General features: G+C 47.0%; 1 protein-coding gene across 1 annotated transcript in view; it reads left to right on the forward strand.

Moving 5' to 3' along the window:
- The first annotated feature begins 7,499 nt into the window (after positions 1-7,499).
- The window catches only part of LOC140198210 (early estrogen-induced gene 1 protein-like), a 42,081-nt gene continuing 28,252 nt past the window's right edge, over positions 7,500-21,328 (forward strand). Inside the window, exons 1-2 of the mRNA XM_072259249.1 lie at positions 7,500-8,105; positions 19,701-19,821. Of these exons, the coding sequence (XP_072115350.1) occupies positions 7,960-8,105; positions 19,701-19,821 (267 nt within the window). The 5' untranslated portion in view covers positions 7,500-7,959. The remainder of the gene's footprint in view (positions 8,106-19,700; positions 19,822-21,328) is intronic.

The following is a 21,328-nucleotide window of genomic DNA, read 5'->3' on the forward strand; positions in this document are numbered from 1 at the left end:
ATGCTGTTCTAACCTTTTTAACCGACTCTAAGATCAAACTAACCCTTCCCTCCTACATAGCCCTCCATTTCTCTGCCATCCATGTGCTTATCTAAGAATTTTTTTTTTAAATGCTCCAATGCTTCTGCATCTTACACCACCACAGGCACCCACCTCTGTGTAAAAAAACTCACATCTAGTATTTCCCCCCCCCCCCTTCAATCACCTTAAAATTTTGCCTCCTGGTGTTAGCCATTTCTGCCTTGGGACCAAGGTCTTTGGCTCTCCACTCAATCCGTGCCTCTTGTCATCTTGCCTTCAGGTACAGAATAAATTTATAATCTAGGTACATATATGTCACCATATACAATCCTGGGATTCGTTTTCTTGTGGGCATTCACTGTAAATAGACAGAAACACAATAAAGTCAATGAAAGATCACACACATGATAGATAAATAGATACTTTACTGATCCCAAAGGAAATTACAGTGTCATAGTAGCACCACAGGTGCACAGATAAACAAACATTAGAAGAGAAGTAAAAAAGAATAAAAACATAAGTTACTTTAAAAATAAGATGTACCAGATTTCCAAGTTAGATATTACAAGATTTGCAAGTTCACACTGAAGGTGATAGCGTAAGAATTACCGTAATATTATACAGTAATGGGCGCACATTCACAGATGAGAAGTGATGGTGGTATTGCAAAGGGTGTCTGTGATAGCAGCGTGTGGCCAACAGAGCTTGAAAACAGTCTAACGGGGGTGGGGGGGGGGTCATCACTTACCCAGCTATAGGTTGACTCATTATAGAGTGTAATAGCTCATATAGTGCTCTTTGGAGCAGTGCAGTTGTCTTAGTCTATGAGTGAAAGTGCTCCTCTGTTCAGCCAAGGTGGCATGCAGAGGGTGAGAAACATTATCCAGAATTGCCAGGAGGGTTCTTTGTTCTACCGCAGCCTCCAGTATTTCCAGTTTGACTCCTATAACAGAGCCAGCCTTTCTAATCAGTTTATTGAGCCTGTTGGCATCACCTATGTTGATGCCATTGCCCCAGCACACCACCATACAGCAGATTGTACTGGTAACAACAGACTAGTAGAACATATGAAGAAGAAGACTACGTACTCCAAAGGACCTCAGTCTCTTCAAGAAGTAGAGGCAACTCGGGCCCTTCTTGGTAGGTGCAGGGGAAGGAGCGGGTGTAGACAGTGGTAGCCTGTGTTATTCACCCATGTATTGAATTGGAGGGAGGAGGAGACGCATTGGTGCTGAGGGAGTATTGGATGTCTCAGCACATGGGCTGCTGTGCTGAGGGGGTGTGAACACGAGGGCAATTGTCAAACCCATTGAAGAATTGGTTTAACTCATTAGCCCATTCACGGCTGCATTCCGAGGCTCTACAACTAGGCTGATTGAAGCCAGTGATATTCTTCATTTCCCTCCACTCCTCCCATGTGCTACTCTGCCCAAGCTTGTTCTCCATCTCTCTTCTGTATTCTTTTTGGTCATCTTGATCTAAGTCAGAGGCAGCGGCAGCAGCAGAGGCAGGTGAAGCACAAACAAATGTGATGAGTTCTTTCTCCTTGCATGGGGCCTTTTATTGTTGTTTAAACCATAAAGGAGAGATAGGGTCTGGTGGAGTGGCCATCATTGGAGTGGGGAGGTAAGTCAGAGTGGGAACTTAGAGGCTGTGACTCAAGAGGCTGAGGCCAAAGACACAGGTAAGAAGGGAAGGTCTTTCCTCTGGTTATTGCTTATTTGGTCTTGGTTGCCTGTTGTACACTGCAGGGAGGATGGTAGATATGGCTGTGCAATGCTCTTCCTGTAGGATGTGGAAATTCATGGAACATGATGACCTGCAGGAAATGCAGCCAATTCCAGCTCCTGAAAGACCACATTAAAGAGCTGGAGCGGGAGTTGGATGAACTGAGGATCATCTGGGAGGGAGGCAAACTGATAGATAAGAGTTTTGAGCAGGTGGTTACACCCCGAGTGCAGAATTCATGGAGGAGATGGGTGAACACCGAAAAGATAAAGAGAGAAAGAAATCAGTGCAGGGTCCCCCTGTGGCCTTTCCCTCAGCAACAGGTATAACCCTTTGGATACTGCTGAGGGGGATGACCTACCTGGGCAAGGCAGCAGCAGCCAGACCAATAGGACTGTGATCGGCTCTGAGCCTCAGAAGGGTAAGGTGAGGTCAGGTGGGGCTCGATAGTTAGGGGGACAAATAGGAGACTCTGTGACAGCAAAACAGACGGCAGGACAGTGTGTTTCTTCCTGGGTGCTTGGGTCCAGGATGTGTCTGAGTGGTTGCAGAATATCCTTGAAGGGGAGGGTGAGCAGCCAGAGGTTGTAGTACATGTTGGTACCAACGACATAGGCAGGAGAGGGGTTGAGGTCCTGCACAGTAAGTTTAAGGAGTTAGGAAGGAGGCTGAAGAGTAGGACATCCAAAGTGGTAATATCCGGATTACTCCCAGTGCCATGAGCTAGGGAAGGTCAGAACAGGAAGATAGCACAGGTGAATGAGTGGCTGGGGGTTTGGTGCAGGGGGCAGGCTTTCAAGTTCTAGGATCATTGGAATCTTTTCTGGGGAAGAGGTGACCTGTACGAGTGGGATGGGTCGCACCTGAGCTGGAGGGGAACCAATATCTTGGGAGGAAGGTTTGCTAATGCTGTTGGGGAGCTTTTAAACTAGATTTGCAGAAGGGAAGGAACCGACGCAAAGAGGCAGAGAATGGGGCGGTTGGCACACAAGTAGAGACAGCTTGTAGGGAGTTTGTGAGGAAGGATATTCAGACAATAGAGCAGAGATGCACAGACAGATGGTTTGAGAGGTGTCTGTTTTAATGCAAGGAGTATCATAAACATGGTGGATGAACGTAGAGCATCGATCAATACGTGGAAATATGATGTCGTGGCCATTACAGAGATTTGGATGCCTCAGGGGCAGGAATGGCTGCTGAGTGTGCCAGGCTTTAGATGTTCCAAAAAAGACAGGGAGGGAGGCAAAAGAGGTGGGGGTGTGGCATTGCTAATCAGAGATAGTATCACGGCTGTAGAAAAGGAAGAAGTCATGGAGGGATTGTCTACTAAATCTGTGTGGGTGGAAGTCAGAAACAGGATGTGGGGCAATGACTCTACTGGGTGTATTTTTATAGACCCCCCCTCCCCAATAGTAACAGAAACATCGAGGAGCAGATGGGGAGGCTGATTCTGGAATGGTGCAATAAAAATAGGGTTGTTGTGCTGGGTGATTTTAACTTTCCTAATATTGACTGGTATCTCCTTAGAGCAAGGGGTTTAGATGAGGTGGAATTTGTTAGGTGTGTTCAGGAAAGTTTCTTGACACAATATGTAGATAAGCCTACAAGAGGAGAGGCTGTACGTGATCTGGTATTGGGAAAGGAACCTGGTCAGGTGTCAGATCTCTCAGTGGGAGAGCGTTTGGGAGGTAGTGATCCCAACTCTATCTCCTTTACCATAGTTCTGGAGAGAGATAATTTTGGAGAATATTTAAAGGGGTTGGGGAAAATTTGATGCTATTAGGCAGAAACTTGGGAGCAGATGTTCTCAGGGAAGTGCACAGCAGAAATGTGGCAAATATTCCAGGAACATTTGTACAGTATTCTGCATAGGTATGTCCCATTGAGGCAGGGAAAGGATGGTAGGATAAAAAGGATGGTGTACAAATGATGTAGAAAATCTAGTTAAGAAGAAAAGCTTACGAAAGGTTCAAGAAACTACATGCCGTTGGAGCTCTAGAAAATTACAAGGTGCTAGGAAGGAGTTTAGGATTGAAATTAGGAGAGCTAGAAGAGGACAAGAAAAGGCCTTGGCATTCTACAAGCATGTGAAGAGCTAGAGGATGGGTTGTGTAAGAATAGGACCAATCAGGTGCGATCGTGGAAACGTGCATGGAGTTAGACAAGGTAGCGGAGGTTCTTAAGGAATACTTTGCTTCACTATTCACTGGGAAAAGAACCTTGGCAATTGTAGGGATGACACACTGGACTGAAATGCTTGAGCATATGGACATTAAGAAAGGGAATGTGCTGTAGAATTTGAAAAATATTAAGTTAGATAAGTCACCGTGTTCAGACGAGATGTACCTCAGTCTACTGTGGGAGGTGAGGGAGGAGATTTCTGAGCCTCTGGCGATGATCTTTGCATCATTGATAGGGACAGGAGTAGTACCCAAGGATTGGAGGGTTGCAAATGTTATTCAAGAAAGTAGAGATAACCCAGGAAATTATAGACCAGTGAGTCTTACTTCAGTGGTGGGCAAGTTGTAGAAGATCCTGAAAATCAGGATTTATGAGCATTTGGAGAGTGATTATCTGATTAGGAATAGTCAACATGGCTTTGTCAAGGACAGGTTGTGCCTTACAAGTGTGATTGAATTCTTTGAGGATGTAACAAAACACATTGATGAAGGGAAACCAGTGGATGTAGTGTATATGGATTTCGGTAAAGTTCCCCATGCAAGGCTCATTCAGAAAGTAAGGAGTCATGGGATCCAAGGAGACTTTGCTTTGTGCATCCAGAACTGGCTTGCCCATAGAAGGGAAAGGGTAGTTGTAAATGGTCCATATTCTACACAGAGGATGATGATCAGTGGTGTTCCACTGGGATCTGTTCTGGAACCCATTCTTGTTGTGATTTTTCTAAATGATCTGGATGAGAAAGTAGAAGGGTGGGTTAGTAAGTTTTCTGATAACACAAAAGTGAGGGTGACATGGATAGTCTGGAGGGTTGTCAGAGGTTACATTGGGACATTGATAGGATGTAGAACTGGGCTGAGAAGTGGCAGATGGAGTTCAACCCAGATAAGTGTGAAGTGGTTCATTTTGGTAGGTCTAATTGGCAATGTGGAGATTAGAGAGATCTTGGGGTCCATGTCCATAGGACACTCAAAGCTGTTGCACAGGTTGACAGTGTTGTTAAGAAGGTGTATGGTGTGTTGGCCTTCACCAACCATGGGACTGAGTTCGAGCCAGGAGGAAATGTTGCACACACTTTATCCCAGGGCTGAAATGGCTAACATGAGCAGGCATAGTTTTAAGGTGCTTGGAAGCAGGTACAGAGTGGATGGCAGTTGTATGTTTTTCATAGTGGAATGCACTGCCAGAGTCAGTGGTGGAAGTGGATACAATAGGGTCTTTTAAAAGCCTCTTGGAGAGGTACATAGAGCTTCAAAAAAAAATAGAGAGCTATATGGTAGGGAAATTCTAGGCAGTTTCTAGAGTAGATTACATGATCAGCACAACACTGTGGGCTGAAGGGCCTGTAATTTTCTGTAGATTTCTGTTCTATTTTCTTCTTTAACTCTCTCCACACACGTTTCAGTTCCTCCGTCTCGGGATTTTGTGGTCGAGAAGAGCCTTCAGATGACTAGTGACTCATAGTTTGTTGTCAGGGAAGCAGCAAACAGTCCTTGATGGTATTATAGCGTCCACACAGAAGCTGATGTGGCCAGTAATGCGGTTGGTAAGTCCATTAATGTCCTCCCCATAGGGTTCACAAAGTACATTCCAGTCAGTAACTTCAAAGTAGCCCTTCAAGGCCTGGATGCCCCCGGAAACCATTGATACACAAACAACCAACATTAAACTGAAAATACAAAAATAAGAAATAAATTAATAAGCTGTAAATATGAGATGTAGAGATGAGATCTTGTACACTTCTATCAAGTCACCTCTCATCCTCCTTCCCTTCAAAGGAAAAGCACTACCTTGCTCAGCTTATAAAACATATTCTCTAATACAGACAGCACCTTGGTAAATCTCCTCTGCACCTTCTCTAAAGCTTCTACATCCTGTACGTAATGAGGCGACCAGAACCGAACATAAATTTCCAAGTGCGGTCTAACGGGGATTTATAGAGCTGAAACACTGTGTTCTCACTTATCGCCTTCCTGCTTCTCACATAGACCCCCTCAATTCCTACCTCCCCCTATCACCTGGATCCACCTGTCACCCGCCAGTTCCTCACTCCCAAGCCTTTTATTCTGGCTTCTGCCCTCTTCCTTTCCAATCGTAATGACGGGTCCTCAGAGCGAAACGTCGACTGTCCATTTCCCTCCGTAGGTGTTGCCTGATCCGCCGATTTCCTTCAATACCTCCCTAGTTGTGCGAGCCGCTGCAAACTTGTCACGCTGCCGGGACACGCTGACACCAGCGGTGTTGCTACGACAGGGCAGAGTCATTAACTCCTGACAGAATATCACAAGATGTCGAACCCGATGACTGAGGGCAGAGGAATGTGCCTTGCCATTTCACGGAGGTATGCACATATATTAGTCCTCCGTGCATGTGGATAGACGTACACCAGTTGAAATCAATTCCTTTGCAAAATTAAACGATAAACAGGTTTCCACCGTCCCAAAAGCTGCATCTGAAATGGTGAGTGGAAGCACCCGGATGACGGGGGCAAAGTCAACATCTCTGGCCGGTTAATTAATTCGCCAAACCAGTCACAATTTAGAATTTATCGCACAAAGGCGCTGGAGGAACTCAGCGAGTCAGGCAGCATCCGTGTGGAGGGCGGAGAACCTTTATGTTAGGTCTGTCTCCGCAGTCTCTTGGGTCTCTTATTCACGAGTTTCCCGGTCAGGAGCGGTTAATGCATTGTCCACCGACCGAGTTTGATGTATGAGTCCTGGATGGATTTGTTTAATATAATTGTCTGGAATAACCTGGGGAGAAAATCATAAACACTAGAGATTCTGCAGACGCTAGAAATCCAGAGAAAAAAACATACACGCGCAATGCTGGAGGGACTCAGCAAGTTAGGCAGCATCTCTGGAGAGGAACAAACATTTCTAAAAGAATGTTGAACCCACGAGCACGACCTCACTTTTTCATTATTCCTGTTTATGCACTGCTGTTTTAAATTAACTATTTAACACATATACTGTATTTATTGTGATTCTTTTATTTGTTTTCCTGTATTTATCAAGTATTGCAATTGTAACAAATTTCACGACATATGCCGGTGATAATGAATCATAAACGAGATGCTGGAGATCCAAGCAACACACAGTTCCTCCAGCATTTTGTGTGTCTTGCTGGTGATACTGAATCTGATTTTCATTACTGATGAAAGGTCTCGGGCCGAAACGTCGGCTGTTTATTCCCCTTCCATGGTCGCTGCCTGACCTGTTTTGTACGTATTGCGCCGTGGAAAAAAAATGTCTACCAGAAACGTTATCAATTTATGATGTTGTATTTTTCCACCTCTGATCGTGTCTCGGATTATTTTGCACAAAGACGTAAGAAATAGCGCATTGGGATTAAGTTACTAAAGGTGGGCGGTTGATCGTTGATCAGATTCTTGACTCACAAACCAGTTTCTGCGATTGAATCCCTGTATTGACTGACATACACCCTGAGCCAGCCACAAGCCGGGGCTTCGGCGGCGACGGCACTGCGTCGGGGTCGCCACAGCCAATAGTGAGAGCGGGAGGGCGGGGTTGGGTGAAATCTAGCCCCAGTTGGTGAAACGTGTTACGCTGTTCCACTGGCGGCCGTGGTACCGTGGGGGAAGAGCCCGGCAAACTGTGTGGTGACTCACCGCCGAACCGGGAAGAAGTGAAAGAAGAGAAGAAAATAACTCCCCACTGATTCTCATGTCGATTCCAATCTTAAGAGGAATTGACATGACTCTAGTCCAAGGGCATTTTCTACATATAAATAGCCAGGGCCCGTGTATATAAAGATTTCATCTCGGGCAGGAAGAGAAAGAGCTAAACCGGTTTTAGCTGGCGTATGTGTGTTCCTTGGTAGACTAAAAACTGTTCTCAAAACCCATCCACGAGAGTTCAAAAAGTTCGTCGATCGGATTTTTTGTTTGTCTTTCGGGGTTTAGAGATTATTTTTCCCCGCTACATTTTCAGCTGGTCTGAAATTGGGGAGACCTAAGGGTGCAACACAGAGACCGGTTGCTCTGCGAGAGATTTGGGCCGTTCTGTTTCCATGGCGTTTCTCATGAAGAAAAAGAAGTTTAAGTTCCTGGTGACCCTAACTCTGGAAGAGCTCTCGGCCGTGCCGTTCGTTAATGGGATACTTTTCTGTAAGATCCGCCTCCTCCACGGTGGAACCTTCACCGACCTATCCTCCAGGTAAGAGAGAGAGAGAGAGAAAAAAAACTACTCGATGCCCTCGTTATTTCTGCTCCGTAACCAGTGGAAAATTTCGATCCCTAACCGGAGACGTTGGACTAAGTGATCGTAGCGCCTGTCACGTCTCTCCAGTCGGTGTAGCAGAAGAAGCGGCAGATACCCTCCGCACGATAAAGCTAGGAGCGGCCCAGTGTCGCTGCGGGTTGAACTGCTCCCTTGGAGGCACTGCAAGCCGGGTTCGAGTCTGATCTCGGCGCTTCTCTGTGTGGATGCAGAGTCATACGGCATCCACACAGAAACAGGCCCTTCAGCCCGTTTTTGCGTTCTGCCCCCCCTCCCCCCCCCCCGTTCCGTAGACGTACGTGGTCGGAGCGTTACTTGCAGGTGATTAGTTGGAAACCGGCCACAACACGCGGGAGTACTGTAATAATGCTGGAGGAACTCAGCAGGTCAGGCAACATCTCTGGAAATGAATAAGCAGTCGACGTTTCGTGCCGAGATCCGAAAACAATGGGGAAGACAGCAGAATTGATGCAAGCAGTTTTCCCCCCCTCTCATTTAGGTGAAAAGGTGAAAGGTCAGGGGAAACCTCTTCACTCAGGGTGGTGAAAGTGGTTTGATGGATGCGGGTTTGATTACAACACCTAACGGCCCTTTGGCTAAGTGCATGGATGGGAGGGCTATGGTCCAGGTGCGGGTGAATGAGACTAAGCAGATAAAGAGTTCAGTACGGGGCCTGTTCCTGTGCTGTGGTGCTCTGTGGCTTTACTGGGTTTGTTATGTGAGCTGGCATTGATGGTCGATGGGCGGACCGTTGTAAGTAATACTCTTGGCAGTGTGTTAATGGCGAGACCGCCTCTTTGTTTTAGCGCGTAGCAATGCGTGGGGATTGGGATCACATTCCCCTCTTTGTTTGGGACATGTTTCCAAGGCAATCGAAGCTGTATGGGATGGTACAAGTAAATGAGGCTGGTGGTTGAGAGGTTAATAAGCACTCCCCACCCCTCCTCCACCCACAAGCCTCTCTTAAAACTTGGCCTTGAGATTGTCAATGAAAAACACCCTTCTTGTAAACATTATAAAAAGATCAAGGATTAACTTTATTCGTCAGATACGTTTACATGCATTAGGAACTTGCTGTGGTGTGTTGGCACGACATGCAACAAAAACAACATTTAACAATGACAAGTTATATGAAAATAGTTAAAATACAGATATGGAATAAAGTGTGCAGAAATACATAAATGCTGGTCTGTATTTTACGATACAGACAATATTATAATAAGTTCTGATGAAGGTTCTTGGCCCGAAGCACCGGCTGTTCATTCCTCTCCATGGATGCTGCTTGACTGACTTGAGTTCCTCCTGCAGTTTGTGTTGTGGGACTGGGTTACATTTTTGTATCAATGTGGTCTGGTAGCAGAATCAGATTCAGTTTTAATCTCACTGGCATATGTGAAATCTGCAGCAGTACATTGCATACATAATTAAAAAAATATAAATTACAATTATATATGTGTATTAAATTAGTGTGAAAAGTGAACAAAATAAATTAGAGCATGTCTCTAAGTTGGAGGGGGATTGATGTCTGATCCATGCCTCAGAGTGGCTATGGCACAGCAAGAGGCGATCATGTCCGTGCCGGCCTCCACCAGAGTAATTTTAGTTACAGACCCTCCACCCTGTCCTTGTAAACTTTGCTCTGTGTTTATCTACTACCACCTTGAAGCTGCAGTGGAATCCACTTCCAGGCAGCGGGTTCCAGATCCCAGCCACATTGTGGAATACAAGGGTGCTGAACTGAAATAATCCTTCCATCCCCATGGTTCCTTGTCAGGCCGCAGGAGATCTCCGGGCTGGCTCTCTGCACTATCGAGATAGCCTTGCGGCACAGCGCGTGGGGCCTCTGCCCCGGAGGCTCGGTCCATCCCAACCTCCGGCACGGTCTGCATGGTGGAGTTTGCACGTGCTGCCTGTGACCGCGCGTTTTCCCCTGGGGGGTGCTCCCACTTCCTCACCCATTCCAAAGATATGCGGTGTGTGTGTTAACTGGCTGGTGTTAAGTCTCCCTAGTGTGTAGCTGAGCGGTAGAATCTTGAGAGTGGGGGAGTTTGCTGGGAACGTGGGAAAATAAAAATTGGAATAGTGTTGACTTATTGTAAAGGTGGGTAATTGAGGGTCAGGATGGATTCAATGGGCTAAAGGGCCTGTTTCTATGCTTCTATCACTTTATCATCCTAAATGGCAGTGAGTCCAGTGACCTGTTTAATCTTCTCCAGTCCTCTTTTGTGTTGATTAACAACTACTCGAGGTGGTGATAGAGGCAGATACCTTATGGAGATTTAACATGCTCTTGGATAGGAACATGGATGAAAGAAAATGAGGAGTTATGTGGGAGGCAAGTGTTAAGATTAGGTTGAAAATGTGGGTACTACATCGTTTTCCAAAGGGTCTGTACTGTGCTGTACTTGTTCTTGGCTTCACTGGAATGGGCTCCAAAATCTTTCAGTCCGCCTTTCCTGCTTTCGATCTGATGATACTCAGCAGGTCAGTTTGTAGCAGTGGAGAGAAAACGAAGAGTTAATGTTTCAGAGAAGGAATGCTCTCTGACCGAGTTATTGCGAAAGATTGAACAGTACAGGCCCTTCGGCCCATCGTGCTGAAACTATTGATGATTTATCTAGCAGTACAGTGTGGAGTTGGCCTTCCGGACCTTTGAGCCAGACCACCCAGCAATCCCTGAGATTGCTGATTTAATCACCGGACAATTTACTATGACCAGTTAGCCTACCCACTACATCTCTGGACTGTGGGAGGAAAGTGGAGTACTTGGGGGGGCGGGGGGGGACGCACACATTCCACGGGGCGGACGTACAGAGATGCAGAATGGCGTCGGAATTGAACTCTAGAACTCCGGAATGTCCCTGGCTGTAATAGTGGCGTGTTAACTGCTACACTTCCCATGGTGTGGTGCCTGATTACATCACCATGTCTGGGTATACAATGTCCATGTATCTCCATTCACCGAACATTCATCACAATGCCTGTCCCTTCATTCACCGAACGTTCATCACAATGTCCATGTCCCTCCGTTCACCCACGTTCATCACAATGTCCGTGTCCCTCCATCCACTCACGTTCATTGTCCATGTCCCTCCATTCACCCACGTTCATCACAATGTCTGTGTCCCTCCATTCACTCATGTTCATTGTCCGTGTCCCTCCATTCAGTGAACATTCATCACAATGTCCGTGTCCCTCCATTCACCGAACGTTCATCACAATGTCCGTGTCCCTCCATTCACCCCACGTTCATTGTCCGTGTCCCTCCGTTCACCGAACGTTCTTCACAATGTCCGTGTCCCTCCATTCACTCATGTTCATTGTCCATGTCCCTCCATTCAGTGAACGTTCATCACTATGTCCGTGTCCCTCCGTTCACCGAACGTTCATCACAATGTCCGTGTCCCTCCATCCACTCACATTCATTGTCCATGTCCCTCCATTCACCCACGTTCATCACAATGTCCATGTCCCTCCGTTCACCCACGTTCATCACAATGTCCATGTCCTTCCATCCACTCACGTTCATTGTCCATGTCCCTCCATTCACCCACGTTCATCACAATGTCCGTGTCCCTACATTCACTCACGTTCATTGTCCGTATCCCTCCATTCACCCCACGTTCATCACATTGTCCGTGTCCCTTCATTCACCCACGTTCATTGTCTGTGTCCCTCCATTCACCGAACGTTCATCACAATGTCCGTGTCCCTCCATTCACCCACGTTCATCACAATGTCCGTGTCCCTCCATCCACTCACGTTCATTGTCCGTGTCCCTCCATTCACCGAACGTTCATATGCCTGTCTAAGATGCTCTTAACTGCCTCCATCATAGCAGTCTCCACCAGCCGACGCAGTGAATTCCAGGCACCCACCATCCTTGTGTGTAACAAAAAGATATCTCCTTTGAAAATTGCCTCTTGCCTAATTCCCAACATATATAAAAAAGAACATTTTTAAAAGTTGAAACGTGGAGTAAAGTGCGTTACTTTGCATCAGATTAAACCATTGAGGACTGTGCTGTGCTGCCTGCCAGTGTCACTATGATTCCAGCAGCAGCGCAGCACGCCCGCAACTCACTCACCCTACCCCAGGTGTACCCCTTTGGAAGGTGAGGAAATCTACGCTGTCAGGGTCAACATACAGACAGCAGCGGGAACCGAACCCCAGTCTCACAGATGGCACAATACAACGGTGCTGCAATGGCTTCACTTTTGTGCTGTCCCCTGGATTTTCCTCCCTTTATTCCAGCATCTTTTTCATTCTGCTTAAAACCTACTGTGGGAAAAAAAATAAATCCCATGTTCTTACACCAGTCCTGTATGGAAGCAGGCCCTTCTGCCCATCATGTCTGTACTGACTGTCAACCTGCTCATTGATCATATTTTCTTCTCCCACCAATTTTTGTCACTCACCCACGTGCTGGCAGTCAAGTCCATGCCACCCCACAAGTCCATTGCAGCCATCACCACCCGGTTACAATACCTCTGCTCTTATCCCATTTTATCTCCTATTCGGTCCCTGATTCTATCACCCAAAAATCGAGGGGCCGTTTACCTCACTCACCCATATATCTTTGGGATGTGGGAGCACCCAGGGGTGGGGAGGGGGTGTTGGAAACTCCTGCAGTCACAGTGAAAACGTGCAAACTCCACACACAGATGGTGCCCGAGGTCAGGATCGAACCTGGGATGCTGGAGCTGAGGCAGTGGATTAACTATCTGCTCCACTGGCCCGTTCTTCATAATGAATGAATTTCCAGGAGGAGATGGTGTGCAGCTTTTGGAGAGGAACCTACAGGGAGTGGTGCTCGAGTCACCAGTGTGAAAACCATCCCATTGGCTCAACTAATACATACCAACCATGATGTACAGAATGGCCAGTCCCATTCCCAGCTGGACTGGTCCAATAAGGTCTTGGGGCAATGCAGCAAGGAAACAGGCCCTTCAGCCCGACATCTTCCCTGCTAGTCCCTGTTGCATTTATCTTAAACTCTCCAAGCCCCTCCCCTCCGCTTAACTATCCAAGTGCTTCTTTAAGTGTTGAAATTGTACCTGCCTCGACCACCTCCTCTGGCAGCTCATTTCAGATACTCACTACCCTCTGTGTAAAGTTGCCTCTCAGGTCTCTTTTAAATCTCTTCTCTCTTGTATCTGTGCCCAAAAGTTGTAAACAACCCAGCTCTAGGGAAAAGACTATGACCTTATCCTTATCCACCTTATCCTCATGATTTTTTTAAACCTCTGTGAGGTCACCCTGTCATTCTCCTTCACTCTGAGAATAAAAGATCAGAGTGGCCAACCTCTCCCTATAAGTCGAGCAACATCCCATTAAATCTATTTTGCACCATTTCCCGTTTAACCACCTCTTCACTAGCAGGGTGACAAAACTGTATGTGATACTCCAAGTGTGGCTTGTATAGCTGCAACATAATGTGTTCAGTGCCCTAACTGTCTTTTTCAACATCCTGTCCACCTGTGATGCCTTTCTCAATGAACTTGTATTCCCAGGTCCCTCTGTCCCATCACACTCCCTGGTGCCCTACTTTTCATAGTATATGTTCTATTCTGGGTTGACTTTCCTAACCGTATAACCTCTCACTTATCTGTATTGAAATCCATTTGCTATTCCCACTTCCTCAACTGATCAAGATGTTCACGTAATATTATGATGAACCTTCTTCACTATTAGCAACACCTAATTGTGGTCATCCGTAAACTTACTGATCAAGCCTTGTGCAATCTCGTCCAAATAATGGAAAACAAAGGACCCTGAGGCAGGCACACCAGTAGACACCGGGCACCATTCTGAGAAGCAAACTTAAACCATCACTCTGTGCCCCAGGAAATAAAGACCCAGAGTGGCCAGCCTCTCCTTACTATGCACACTTTCTAGTCCAGGTTGTACTCTTGCCAGCTTGACCACGTCTTTACGATAACAGGGTGACCGGAATGGTACGCAGTCTTCCAACTGTGGCCTTGAGGGTGGTTGGGAATGAGAAATAAATCTTGGCCTTGGGTGCAATGCCTTAAAAGGATTAGAATTATTTGTCACAAGTACAATGAAATAGACAGTACGAAGGCGCCATTCTTGTCAAGTCAAATCAGCGAGGATTGGGCTGGGCAGCCTGCAAATGCCACCAAGCTTCTGGTACCAACATAAATGGCCACAACTCACTAACCCCAAATGCGTGCTGTACTTCTTTGGAATGTGGGAGGAAATGTGAGCACTCGAGGGAAACCCACGCAGTCATGGGGAGAATGTACAAAAACTCCTTACAGACAGCGTTGGGAATTGAACCCTGATCTTATGTAAAGTGTTACATTAACCACTACGTTACAGTGTTGCCCACAACCCCATAGGTTGTATAGAATGAGACAGTGGCCAGACTTCATTACTTGTTGATGTCCCAAAGAGTTTGGATATATAAAGGAAATGTATGGTTGTCTGGACAACACACACAAAATGCCGGCAAGTCAGGCAGCATCTATGGAGGAGAATAAGCAGTTGACGGTTTGGGCCATGATCCTGGATTTCCAGCGCCAGCAGAAGGAAGGTCTCAGCCGGAAATGTCAACAATTTACTCCCTTCCCGAGATGCTGCCTGAGTTCTTTCAGCCCTTTGTGTGTTTTGCTCACGCTTACACAATCTCTCGTGTGTATAAAAAGGTCTGACAATCCTGCTCTTCAAACGCTTAAGTTCAAGTTTGTCATTCAACCTGTATACGTGTATACCGCCGGAGAAAACAATGTTACTCTGGACCAAGGTACACAACACAGTACCTGCAGTATAACTCACATATGACACATAAAGTAATAATACCACAAGTAATAAAATATTTTCCAGAATATTGACCTTTAGCATAAGGAGCATTTAGAACACAAGTTTAAAAAGTAAACCGCATAAAACAACTGGCACTTCATACAAGGTTGGTGGCAGGGGGTTCTGCAGTCTCACAGCCTGCGGGTAGTAGCTATTTTCCATCCTAACAGATGTGAGAAATCAGAATCGGGTGCAATTTCATCGGCATATGTGGTGAATTTTGTTGCCTTGGCGGCATCAGTGCATAACAATCTATAATAATAGAACAAACCGGAGCAGCACTCCTCGTAATCCGGAGCAACACACACAGAAATTGCTGGAAGACCTCAGCAGGTCAGGCAGCATCTACGGAAATGAATAAACAGCTGACATTCCAGGCAAAGACCCTCCTTGTCCTAAAGCTATGGTACCTCCTCCCTGATGGTAGGGGGTCAAAGAGATTGCAGGCTGGAAGGGAGGTGGCCTTGGTTCCTTTACTCGGTGTCTCACAGAGTGGGTGTTGTGGTCAAACTTGGACTGATAGGGTTGAAAGGAAGCAGTTAAATTTATTGACCTTTTTATAGATATAATTAAAATCTGCCAAGAGGCCCTTTCAGGAGCAGGTTCAAAGTCTTGCATAGCACACCCTGAGCTGTTATCTCTTGTGTGTGAGCTCAGGTACGATAACCGGAGAGACTTTGTCCTCTCACCACTCTTGTCTCCCTTACGCTGGTGCCAACCCCTGCTGAGGGTACACAAGTCGGCAATGTGAGCTGCTCCCTGCAGAGACGGTCAACCTGTACGGACTCGGGCCGGTGCGCGGTCCGTTCAGGTCACAGTGCGGTCTCAAACCGGATAGTCGCCAGCTCCCCGTGGACGTGTGTGTCATTCAGCACGATAACAAGCCCTTTGGCTCAACTGAGTAACAGGGAAAGATTGAATGGGTTTGGACTTTACTCCCAGGAGCATGGGAGAAGGAACGGAGATTTGATAGGGCTGTACAAAATAAGGGATACAGTTAGGGGAAAAGCAAGAAGTCTTTTTCTGCTGAGGTTGGGTGAGACAAGCGCTGGAGGTCATGGGTTAAGGATGAAATGTGAAATATTTAAGGGGAACCTGAGGAGGAACAACTTCACTCAGAGGGTGGTGTGAGTGTGGACCGAGTTGCCAGTGGAAGTGTTGGATGCAGGTTCTGTTGCAACATTTAAAAGATGTTTGGGTGGATACATGGATCAGAGGTGTTTGGAGGGATATGATTCAGATGCGGGTCGATGGGTCTAGGTTGGCATGGACCAGAAGGGGCAAAGGGCCTGATCCTCTGCTGTAACTGGTCCATGCCAATCCAGCTGCCCATGTTTACCCATATCTCTCTAAACTTTGCCCATCCAGGTCTCTGTCCAAATGTCTTCTAGAGGGAAATGGACAGTCAACTGTATCCAGGTGAAAGCCCGTGTACGTGGTGGGATTAATTTTTATTATTCATTCCAATCGAGATGCCAGCCTGAGCTAGTCTGATTTACCCGTGTCCCTAAGCCTTTTCCTGTCCATGTACATTTCCAAGTGCCTTTTAATGTGCCTGCCTCAATCATATCTTCTGGCAGTTCATCCTCTTTCCTGACCACTTTCTGGGTTTGTATTACAGCTCTGCACTCTTCCCTCACACTTAGGCCCTCTAGTTTTTCAATTGCTCGTCTTGTGGAGAGAGACCGTGTGCATTCACTGTCTTTGCCCCTCAGTGACAACCGGTTTGTGCTCTCTGGGGGAAATCACAAAATGTTTATTCAATGGGTTATCGTTCCCTCCTCATTTAAAAACTTTAAAATGCAGATAAAGGAGTTATCTAATCTGACCGGGTACCAGATGGGGAGCGGACAGTGTGCGATCTATTGCCCCACCCAAGTTCCAGAGGGAGAGAGGACCAGTGTTACCTCTAATTTATAATGACTGGTGTGCCCAAAAATCTTGGGCTGTGCAAATTTTTGCCCAGTGCCAACAATGTGCACACACTGAATAATTTATTCAATAAAAACAATTTAAATAAGTCAGTTCTAAAATCCGCAGGGAAAGCGTCACAAACTCCATGTTGTCAACGCCATCTGTGTCAGAAGCTGGAAGAGGAAATGTGGTTGTGTGCAATCACGGAATATACTTAACATGCCAGCGAGGTAGAGGGTGACAACCTTTTGCACGTAGTTTAAATTCCTTTGTGCACCAATAGCAAAAAATGTGTGCGTGTTCACCTTAGGGGGAGCATTGGAGAGGACAAGGTGTGACAAACTGTCTCATCCGGTCCCAGATGGGGAGAGGACAGTGTGTAAACCTGCTTCATTCTGGCCAAGCTGCTATTAAGCAGAGAGACACTTCATTGCTTCAGTTACTAGGAACGTCCTGCACCTAGTGAAGAAATACATGTGGCAGCGAGGAGTCCAGGTGAAGCATCTTGGCCCAAAACGTCGACTGTCCATTTCCCTGCAAAGTTCAAATTTATCATCAATGCATGTGTATGTCACCCTCTGCCAGCTAGAGATTTGATTTCTTTCGGGCACTTACAGGAAAATATGAAAAAACAGTAGGATTTATGAAAAACTGCATAAACGCAGACTGCAGATACAAAGCTAATAAACACAAGAGAGTCTGTAGATGCTGGAAATCCAGAACAACACGCACGCAAATTGCTGGAGAAGCTCATCAGGTCAGGCAGCACTGACAGAAATGAATAAACAGACAATGTTTTGGGCCAAGGCTCTCCTTCAGGATTTGGAAAGGAAAGGGGTGAGAGGCCAGAATAAGAAGGTGAGCGGAGAAGGTTAGGCCGGCAGGTGATTGGTGAGACCAGGTAAGGTGGGTGGGTGAGGATGAGGTGAGCAATTGGGAGGGGATAGGTGGGAAGAGGAAAAGGGATGAAGGAGGAAGAATCTGATAGAACAGGAGAGTGGACAAGGGAGAAAGGGAATGAGGAAGGAAACCAGAGGCAGGTGATGAGAAGAAATGGAGTGAGAGGAGAGCTAAAATGGCGAATGGGGAAAAAAAAGAGCGAAGGGGCAGGGGTAGAAAAAAACATAATACTGAGAGTATGAGTTCTAGAAAGTCCTTGAAAGTGAGCCTGTAGGTTGTGAAATCAGTCCAGAGTGGTGGTGATGGAACTTATCCATACTGGTTCAGGAGCAGCCTGATGGTTGTAGGTAATAACTGGTCCTGAATCCAGTGAGGCTAATTGGCTGGGTTGGCAAACACTGAGCTCGTAGGAGAGGGATTGGAGTGTTGGCTTGAGATCACGAGGCAGTGTGTTGCTGTTAATTCCAGGCGATTAAGCTGCTTTGCCTCGGTTTTAATCCTTTCTCTCCTTGGCTTGCATTCTGTCTGCTGACTAGGCCCGGTTGCTATTGGTTACCAGTTCCAATTCCCACTCTGTGCTTTGACTCCCCTGACCCCAGTGGTTAATTTTGCTTATTCAAGAGAGTGTAAACTGGAATAGAGTGGGACTATTGGAATTCCCTCCAGAAAAACAGGAAAATTATTGGGGAAGTATAAGAGGTTCTACCATCCTGTAAGTGTGGCCCCCGGGCAGGTGCAACAGAATGAGGAATTAAAGGTGAAGTTGTGATACTTTTGCATCTCAGACTGTATTTCGCAGTGAACAAAGTAGCTCTTGTTTAAGTGGAGGCATTGTTCTTGTTCCTTGTTGTAAGGGAGTGATTTCCCAGGTGAGCCATTTTAATGGGTTGTTGTTACACTGAATTGCTGGAGGAACTCAGCTGGTTGGGCAGCTTCTGTGGTGGGGGTGAGGGGGGGTGGAGAATGGACACTTGACGTTAATTTGGGTCAAGACCCTTCACTTGGACCGAAAGAGGGAGGGGGATAAAGTCAATGTTAAGAGGCGGGGAGGGGAGGGATGGAGGAAGAGTTGGCAGGTGACGGATGGATCCAGGTGATAGGCAGATGGGGGAGAGGGGGCATAGCAACAGAGGTTGGGATGTGGTTGGTAGAGGGCTGTGGATGAGGGGATCTGATTGAAGGTGGAACATGGAAGGGAGGGGGGTGGTGGAGGAGGAGGAAGGGGGTTGCAGGCAAGATGGGGTAGGAAGACTGCGGGAGAAAGCAGTGAGGAGGAGGGTGGAGGGGAAGGTGAAGTGGGGGGGAGATGAAGGTGAAAGTGGAGGGAAGGAGGAGTGTAGTGAAAGCTGGGGAGGCATAGGGGAAAGTGGGGGTGGCAGGGGAAGGAGGGATGGTGGGGTGGGATTTCCCATTCTGCCCGATTGGGTAGGGAGGAGCCCAATGGGAGGAATGTGTGGGTGACGGGGAGACGGAGTGGGGGGAGGGGGGAGCAGGTTACCAGAAGTTGGAGACGTCAATGCTCACCCTGTTGAGTTGTGGAACATGAGGTGCTGTTCCTCTCGTTCTTGGCAGTTCCTGGCAGTGGAAGAGTCCAAGGACAGACAGGTCGTGTGGGAATAGGGAGAGGAATTAAAATGGCTGAGATCTGGAGATTGAAACAGAGATGCAGACAGCAAAGCTGTGGCTTGTTTTGTGCTTGGTCTCACCGAGGTAGACGAGGACACATCAGGAGCACTGTATGTATCTGTTCTTGATCATTTCTTGTTTCTCCTTCTCCCTGAAACTTTTCCTCCTCCTTCCCTTTCCCTTTCCTCCTCTCCTGCCCTTTTCCCTCACCCCTCCTCCCCTCCCTCACCCTTCCCTCCCACCCGCATCCCCCCCACCTGTCTCTAGGGAGGAGGTGCACCAAAATTGCGTCCGGTGGGGGAAGGAATCTCGCTTCATGTGCAAGATGACCGCCAGCCCGGTGACAGGGGTGCTGGAGCCCAGTATCTGCCGCCTTTCCATCCGCAAGGTCAGTACTCCCCTCAGAACGCGAGGGATAGCAGCTGGTGCTGGACACTCGGCCCCTCCATGCTTCGTCGAGAACAGGCTTCTACCTCACTGCCATTTTCACACCTTCGTCTTTGAAGATCTCAGGCCTTTCAGCCTACTGAATCCATGCTGACCAACGAGCACCCCTTTATACTAGTTCCACACCAGTCCGATCCTCTGGTCTTGTCGGTGTGGAGTGCGCACTTTCTCCTTTTGACCCTATGTGCTTCTGTTCCCTCTCATATTCCAGAGATATGTAGGTTGGTGGGCTAATTTGCCCCTGTAAATTGCCCACTGGGATGGCGGAGCGGAGATGCACCTTTGCCAGAGGACGTGTAAGGTGCTCCTTCCCTCTGCTAGCCTGCAGGTCACCCTTGGACCAGGTGTAGTACCCATTTAGCCCCCTCCCCCCAAGATCAGGGTCACATGTGGCCATGGGAGCAGGAGGTGGATGGTCCTATGAGCATCGGGTGCATATCGCAAGTACTGGTTATGCGACCACTGACGCCAGGCAGGCAGTCTCTGAAGAGTATTGATAACGACTGGGGTCACCTGTCTTGTTAAGACACCGCCCAGAAGTAAGTTAAACTTCCAACCAATATTCCTTGCTCAGCCTCTTGTTGTATGCAAGTGAACAACAGGGTCCTCCTTGGCCCATTACTTAATTAAGAGAAAACACTGAGGTCCACAAACTAGTCACCTGCCTGATGCGTGTAATTGTAAAATATCACGTGTGTTATTAGGAATGGTCTAGAAACATCAAGAAGAAATACAGAAAGATGGAGTGAATATAAATCCATTCCTCTGCCTTCAATGTCTGTGACAGGCGACTTGTATGTCTGCAACTCATTAGTATATCATTTTAGCTTTTGGAATAGGAATTGCACCAGTGGTTTGGAAATCCTTTGTGTTTTAGGAATCGTTTGTAATTTGGGAATCAAAATCTACTTTAATATCATCGGCATATGTCGTGAAATTTGTTAACTTAGAGGCAGCAGTAGAATGCAATAAAGGATAAATATAGAGAAAAATGAATCAATTACAGTAAGTGTGTGTGTATAGGAAGGGACCTGCTGAAGGGTCTCGGCTGGAAAAGTCGACTGGACTCTTCTATAGATGCTGCCTGGCCTGCCGAGTTCCTCCAGCAGTTTGTGTGTGTTGCTCGGGTTTCCAGCATCTGTAGATTTTCTCTTGTTTGTGCTTGGGTTGGTTTGTCTGGTCTTGAAGTCTCGCAGACCGCTTCGTCTACCAGTAGTTGGTGCTTGGGGCCGCTGGTTCCGTTACCAATTCCCCCTTGAGCAGGGCTCAGGAATTTACACTCATGTTCCTTCGGCTTGGTGGCTGTGATGCCCGATAGGAGCTTCCATGCTATTGACAGACAGGTTAAGGCCGGTAGTTTAATGATGTTTCTCCTTTGCGAGGATCCTTCGTTAAGAGCACTGTCCTTCCTTGAGTTAGCTGGTCAAGGTGAGAGCCTGCTTCAAACA

This window comes from Mobula birostris, chromosome 5, assembly GCF_030028105.1.
Source record: "Mobula birostris isolate sMobBir1 chromosome 5, sMobBir1.hap1, whole genome shotgun sequence".
In the NCBI taxonomy this organism is placed as follows: Eukaryota; Metazoa; Chordata; class Chondrichthyes; order Myliobatiformes; family Myliobatidae; genus Mobula; species Mobula birostris.